At 46.9% G+C, this 7,103-nt stretch overlaps 1 protein-coding gene across 2 annotated transcripts in view; it reads left to right on the top strand.

Moving 5' to 3' along the window:
* The window catches only part of adcy1a (adenylate cyclase 1a), a gene marked incomplete at its 5' end in the record, with an annotated part of 28,126 nt that extends 21,528 nt beyond the window's left edge, over positions 1–6,598 (top strand). Inside the window, 9 exons of one of the 2 annotated variants that reach the window (XM_079740592.1) lie at positions 28–117; positions 455–729; positions 1,079–1,205; positions 2,187–2,303; positions 3,537–3,683; positions 4,148–4,246; positions 4,795–4,909; positions 5,683–5,807; positions 6,222–6,598. In XM_079740592.1, coding sequence (XP_079596718.1) covers positions 28–117; positions 455–729; positions 1,079–1,205; positions 2,187–2,303; positions 3,537–3,683; positions 4,148–4,246; positions 4,795–4,909; positions 5,683–5,807; positions 6,222–6,548 — 1,422 coding nt within the window. In that variant the 3' untranslated portion in view covers positions 6,549–6,598. The remainder of the gene's footprint in view (positions 1–27; positions 118–454; positions 730–1,078; positions 1,206–2,186; positions 2,304–3,536; positions 3,684–4,147; positions 4,247–4,794; positions 4,910–5,682; positions 5,808–6,221) is intronic. The other variant, XM_079740593.1, reaches the window with a different exon arrangement.
* Between the last annotated feature and the right edge of the window lie 505 nt (positions 6,599–7,103).

Below are 7,103 nucleotides of genomic sequence, written 5' to 3'. Positions count from 1 at the left end.
CTTCTCACGATTTTATCCTGGCTCTAGTGTCAGCCTGGCTGCCTCACCATCCAGATCCGCACGGTAGTCTGCGTCTTCCTGGTCCTACTCACCTTCTCTATCACCCTGGCCTGTGTGGTAAGGATAACCACTGTTGTACCTTTAAGTGTCTCTGTCATGCTCTCTCTCTCTCTCTCTCTCTCTCTCCCTTCCTCTCTTGCACACACATGCACACCCTTCACCAGCTCACTTTTTTTCTCATTCTCTCTGCTTTGTCTTTCTCCCATGCCTGTTGTCTGCGTGTGTGCGTGCCTGTGTGTGTGTATATGAGGATTCCACCCTCCTCTCACCTTCTCTCGCTCTTTTCTCTCTATCTCTATCTCTGTAAAGTATCTGCCTGATTTGTGGTCCAGCTGAGTACGATGACGAGATGTGTAGCTCACGTTGTTGCATGTTGTTTTTTCATGTGGGTCAGGTGGTCTGCGTCCCTTGGCTAAGGGGGAGCGTCAACCTGACCTCGTCCTTTGAGTTCTTTGCCACGGACGCGACACTCCTGGGCTCGTGGAATGGTACTGCGGTGGAAGGGGCGTGTCCCAATGTGTCGTACACCCTCTTGTCCTGTGTGGCCGCCAGCCTTACCATCGTCCCTTACCTCCGGGTCTCCTCGGTACCCAAGATCTTCTTGCTCCTCCTACTCTCCACCAGCTACACGGTTGTCATGGAGACTAGTGGCTATCGGCAAGCCGTGGGGTAAGCGTGGGTCATGTGGAATGTGGCGTTTGAAATGGTGAATAATATAGTGCATGTGTGTGCGTCTTGGAGTTTTAATTTGTGCTCTGTGTGGGTGGCAGAGCTGAGGCGTTGATGTGTGTGTGTGTGTGTGTGTGTGTGTGAGATGGGATACGTGTGTGTGGTAATGTGTGTGTGTTAATGTGCATGTATGTGTGTGTGTGTGTTTCAATGTGAATGTTTATTTATATGTGTGTGTGTGTGTGTGTGTGTGTGTGTGTGTGTGTGTGTGTGTGTGTGTGTGTGTGTGTGTGTGTGTGTGTGTGTGTGTGTGTGTGTGTGTGTGCGTGTGTGTGTGTGTGTGTTCCAGAGGAGGGTTTCTTCACACCAGGGGCTATGATCCAGTTCTCGCTGTCCTGCTGTTTACTGGAGCTCTGACATTACACTCCCGGCAGCTGGATCTGAAGCTACGACTGGACTATCTCTGGGTCACTCAGGTGTGTACTGTGTGTATACAGCTTTTGATATTCAGATTATATACTATTGAAGACATATAGGTATGTTAATGTGTGTGTGCTTGTGTGATTGTGTGTGTGTGTGTGTGTGTGTGTGTGTGTGTGTGTGTGTGTGTGTGTGTGTGCGTGCATGTGTGCGTGTTTGTGCAGGTGTGTGTGTGTGTGTATGTGTGTGTGTGTGTGTGTGTATGTGTTTTTGTGTGTGTGTGGGGGGGGGGTTGAGTGTTTGGCCTTTTACATGATCTCTACATAAATGGGGGCATGCAGACTTGAGCCATGCTCTGTAAATCATACTCTTACCAATCAGGCAGATCCAGTTGTGTCTGCGGCTAGGTCATGTTTGTAAGCCATCGACCCCATCTAGTGATCAAGATATGCAATTACATCTGCATTCCAATTAGGTTGTATACAATACATTTACATACAATATACTATACAGATATAGAGATATGTATGTATGTATGTATGTATGTATGTATGTATGCATGTATATATGTATGTATGTATGTATGTATGTATGTATGCATGCATGCATGTATGTATATATATATATATATAATATTCTATTCACTTGTGTATAGAGCTTTTAATATCACAGCCTCACAAATTCGCAAGTCCCGTTCATACTTATTATTATTATTATTATTATTATTATTACTATTATTATTATTATTATTATTATTATTATTATTATGTTATAGACCCTTTTCACTGAGGGGTCTTCGTAGGGTAAACACAGGTGTCACTCATTACACTTGTCAAGGGTGTGTCCTTGTATGTACCCGGGCACGGGTAGTAGACTTATCTTCACTTATTGAGTCTACTACCGGTACCCTGGTACATAAAGGTGCAAATCCATTACGAGAGCTACGAGCAACACCTGTTTTTCTTCAACGCCTCTGTGGCCTCTGTGGATTGTGACCGCTGGCGAAGCTGACCGCAGTTCCCCTCTCGTCTGAGCAGGCTGAGGAGGAGCGGGGAGACATGGAGAAGGTGAAACTGGACAACAAGAGGATCCTGTTCAACCTGCTGCCGGCCCATGTGGCCCAGCACTTCCTCATGTCCAACCCCAGGAACATGGTGAGCACTCTGTGTGAACCAGGTACCAACACACATCACTATTGGATATCACCCTGTCACCAACGTGGATCACTGGCGATGAAACTACACTGGTCTTTTTAACCACTGTCAAATGTCAAATTTGAAAGTAGCCACCGTACTATGAGTCCACACTGATGTTTTGAGTGTGAAACAAACATTTGAATCCACTTCTTGTTTCCTATTGGTTGAGACTCATACATCCAGAGTGCGGCCCTCAAACCATGGATGTAAACAACCAAGTATGTAGTGATTAAAACCGATACGAGGCAAGAAGTGGTAGGATATAGGGCATAAAATGGTAATCATGCCAATTTACATACATTATTAGATACCGATACATATGTTAAGCTATTGATTGTATAGGTCTAGCCATATGATCAGATTAAGTTCAATTTCTCACCATATTTAAAAGGTCAACAGGTCCTGGGTTCAATCCCCAATTGCCTGTAGAGTCTTTGAGCAATATATTTTACCCCTACCTGCTCCTAAGTTACCTGTATCTGAATTCATCTAGGTAGCTTTAGATGTAGGCATTTCTGAAGCAGTATTTAGGCAATACTTGTATTGACTCTGTCTTGACGTCAATACAAGTGTACCCCCCACCCACCCCACTCCACCCCATCCAAGGAAGTGATTAAGTCAACCTTCCTTTGGCCCTGTGAATCAGGAAGTGTGTAGTCCCTCCTGAGGACATTCTTGTTTTGTAAACACTACAGACAGGAAGTGTGTTACCAGCATGCTGGGGAACCTTCAGAACTATGTGAATGTATAGCTCCCCCCCTTAGTTTTCCTCTGGGCGAAAGGTCATTGGTAGACACTATATTGATACTGCGGACTGGTGCTACATGGCGCCTTTCTTTCATAGCTAACATGTTGATTGTACTCCACGAGGTCCCTTCAGAACCCCCTTTCACACTGTGCTACAAACAAAACTGCACTTGGACATCACTACTGCCTGCCTACTACCATCCTAAAGTCTTCACACCAAAGAAGATCACTTTTTAGGACAGCCAATTGTTTGCCACATGAAACAAAAATACAAATCAATCCCACAAAATCTATTTTGCCAATGGCGTTGTAATTAAACTCTCAACCAGAAGAATATGATTAAACGATAGTAAAATAATTGCACCTCCCTCGGGCGTCCTGGTAATTCTTCCATCTTGTGCACAGCTTCTGTGACAGTGAAATGTCTGCCGTTTGTTTCCCCAGGACCTGTACTACCAGTCTTACGCGCAAGTCGGCGTGCTGTTTGCGTCCATCGCCAACTTCAACGATTTCTACATCGAGTTGGACGGCAACAACATGGGAGTGGAGTGTCTCCGCCTGCTCAACGAGATCATAGCTGACTTTGATGAGGTGAAGAAGCAGTTGTCTCCATTATGGTGATTAACGTGATTGTATTAATACCTCCGGGCTCTTTTCTGCAAAGCCTGATCTGATGGCTATGTCTTGAGGGTTTTTGTGGGTACATGCCTTTTTTTTTTCAAGTTTTTCAAGTTCAAATGAGTAGCTTGTTCATGCAGATACGCCGGAGGGATTACTAGGGATTGAAAACAGAAAATACGTAATTTACATATCAGGTTTCTTGAAAAGCATTATCCTGTGAATCCCGGAAAACACTGACTATCCTTAAGAGCGGTTGACTTTTCTTAACGTAAAAACGTTGGATCCGTCGTGAAATTTACTGAATACAATAAGCTCAAAGGATATTTTTCACCTTTGGAATCCAGTAGGGAATTGTTTTCTTTCAATCAGTACTAGTAAAGAAAATGTATGCATGTATATGTAATATACCTGTGTGCCCCTCCTCCTCTCCCCAGCTGATGGATAAAGAGTGCTACAGGGACATCGAGAAAATCAAGACGATCGGCAGCACCTACATGGCCGCCGTGGGGCTGGTTCCTACCACCGGAGCCAAGGTGCCCTTTCAGCCCATGCAATTTAAGCGTGTGTGTGTGTGTACGTCTGTCTGTACACACACGTTTTTACCATTTAACCTTCTTAAAGTTTTAAATACGCACAGCTTTGTATCTTTTTTCTTTTAATAGCTTTTCTTCTGGATGTTCCTGTGTGTGCCTACAGCGCTGAGGGGGATTATATGGCCTGGCATAGCGTTCAGAAAGATTCTTTAAATCTTGCAAAGCTGACAAAAAAAAGGGTCCTTTCTACACGACAGAGACTTTATGCAAACCCAACAGTCCATGAGAGGGCTTTGAATGGGAAGGAAGTCATTGTGGAAATCCTCACTAATAAAGGATGATAGAATATGCCTTCTCTTCTTTCTCACCCTTAATGATGAACAATGCTAAATGGTGTCTGTTATTGCTTGTTCCTGCATGTGTGTGTCTCTATGTTGTCCTGTGTGCGTGTGTGTGTGTCTGTGTGTGTATATGTGTGCGTGCACGCTTGTGCGTGTGTGCGCGCACACACACACACACAAAAACACACACTCTATTCTGATGGGCAGGCTAAGAAGTCCATTGCGTCACACCTGTGCACTGTGTCAGACTTCGCCATCGAGATGTTTGACGTCCTGGATGCCATCAACTACCAGTCGTACAACGACTTTGTCCTGAGAGTAGGTGAGCAGAAACACGTCCACCGCGGACGCACGTCTTGCACGTCTAGCCCCGCCCTCTTCCACCACCCTGCCCCTCCCCCCGGGTGAGTCTGATCTGCCAGTGTTCCAGACAAAGCTCCCGTCCATCACATGCATCACTGCCAGTAAGTGAGGTGAAGCTGTGAGGTCGGGAAACGCATCACAGAGCATGTTCTGACAGGAAGCGCATCACAGCGAGACCTCAGGTTTCTGAGTCCTATTGTGTCGGGTATCCTGTGAGCAGCCTGAGACTCGGGGGGGAGGGAATCACACTGCTGCCTGGAGTACACACTGCCATCCTGTCTGCACACTCCCAAACCTGTGTGCCTGTGTGTGTGTTTGTGTGTGTGTGTGTGTGGGGGGGGGGGGGTTGTATGTTTATGTGTGTGTGTGTGTGTGTGTGTGTGTGTGTGTGTTGGTGCCTCTTTCAGTTTAGTCCCCTTACTTTGTCGTTCCTCTGTTTGTCTATTATATTCTATGTATTCCTCTCATTTTGCAGTATTTCAGGGCGGAGAAGGGCATAGATATACAGTAGATCATCAGTGTGCGTATTAGATGGTTCGAACTCAGAATGTGTGTTCATTCTCGATTCTCATTTCTTATTCACGCCATGATGAGGCAAATATCATTAGCACTCTATACTTATACTAGTATAAGCCTATATACTTATGCTATACTCATTATACTTATACACTGTATCCTTATCTAAAGTGCGGTGTAAATCTCGTGAGGATCCTGCTCTGTTGACCCCTGCAGGTATCAACGCGGGGCCGGTGGTGGCGGGCGTGATCGGAGCCAGAAGACCACAGTACGACATCTGGGGGAACACGGTCAATGTGGCCAGCCGCATGGACAGCACCGGAGTCCAGGGCAAGATACAGGTACTCCTCGACACCCTGCAACTCAAAGTGCCTCTTCTTCTTCTTCTTCTTCTTCTGGCATTACTGCCTCAACACACCAAAGCTCTGGCAAAGAGCTGAAACTTTAGAGCGCTTCCACTTTCATCCCACTCCAAGTTACTACAGTTCCACACAGCAACGCCGGGCTTCAGAGCTCTGTGGAGGGGGTGTATTTCCTTTCGGTGTGGGGTCGATGTATTTTTTACTGCAATTTCTTTACAGCTATTTTTTACAGCTGATATAAATGGGCTTTATTGCGTACCTCTGCTTGGCACTTGCTGGGATGCCTCCGCTGGGAAGACAAGGGTGCAAGAAAGCTTGAGCCCAGTGTATGTGGAGGGCTTCAAAAAGTTATACATGCTTATATATTTCTATACCTTTTTTTTTTATCTCCAGGTGACAGAGGACGTGTACCGCATCCTCACGGATCACTATGACTTTGTGTGCCGAGGACAGGTCAGCGTGAAGGGCAAGGGTCAGATGCTGACCTACTTCCTGGAAGGGCGGAGCCAAAGGAGAGGAGTAACAGGGAGCCAGCCACCGCGGCACGGCGAGCGGCGCTCAAGCCACTTCGCCCGCGGCAATGTGTGCACCCGCTTGAGCCCCGCCCCCACGGTGGCCACCTACGCCGCCATTAGGACGCCTAGCCCCGGCGCGGCCATGCCAACCACCTCCACCAGCAGCACCCGATACCTGCCCTCTGCACCCGCCGCAAAGGTGTGATCCACGCACGCACGCGCACCTACGCCCACGCATACTCTGTGACGGGGTTGTGGTGGGACGCTCGAAAGGAGAAGAAGAAGAATGAGCCTTTGTCTAAAGGAGGGCTTGGTGCTTGGTGCTTGGTTCTTGGTTCTTGGTTCTTGGTTCTTGGTTCTTTGGGCTGTGTCTCATTAGCCTCGTGAGACCATCCTGATCTCGCGAGCTCCATTGTATTTATTCGCAGATCAGTCTGGTAACCTGCGATGGAGAAAATTTGGAGCCGATCGCTAAATGACCGGCCAATCAGCATTGGTTTTGAGGCGGGTTTAGGTGTGACACAACGAGAAGCGACTGTTCAGTCTAAAAACAACACGGCGGCTTCCGTTGATCTGATTGGTTGATTTGGCCCGTCTATCAGCAACATAGGTGGTGATAGACAGATGGTTTATCCAATCAGCTAACCAGTATTTTCGCCCCTTCCCAAAAGTTCTCCAACGGAAGGCTCCCACATGGATATGCTGAGCAAATGCGAATCAATCCATCTGGCGCAGTCAGGTTAGTGTCTCATACCAGGGC

This window comes from Pollachius pollachius (assembly GCF_949987615.1).
Source record: "Pollachius pollachius genome assembly, chromosome: 7".
NCBI lineage: Eukaryota > Metazoa > Chordata > Actinopteri > Gadiformes > Gadidae > Pollachius > Pollachius pollachius.
The sequence above is the reverse complement of the archived record's forward strand: the minus strand, read 5'-3'. Positions and strand labels throughout refer to the sequence as shown.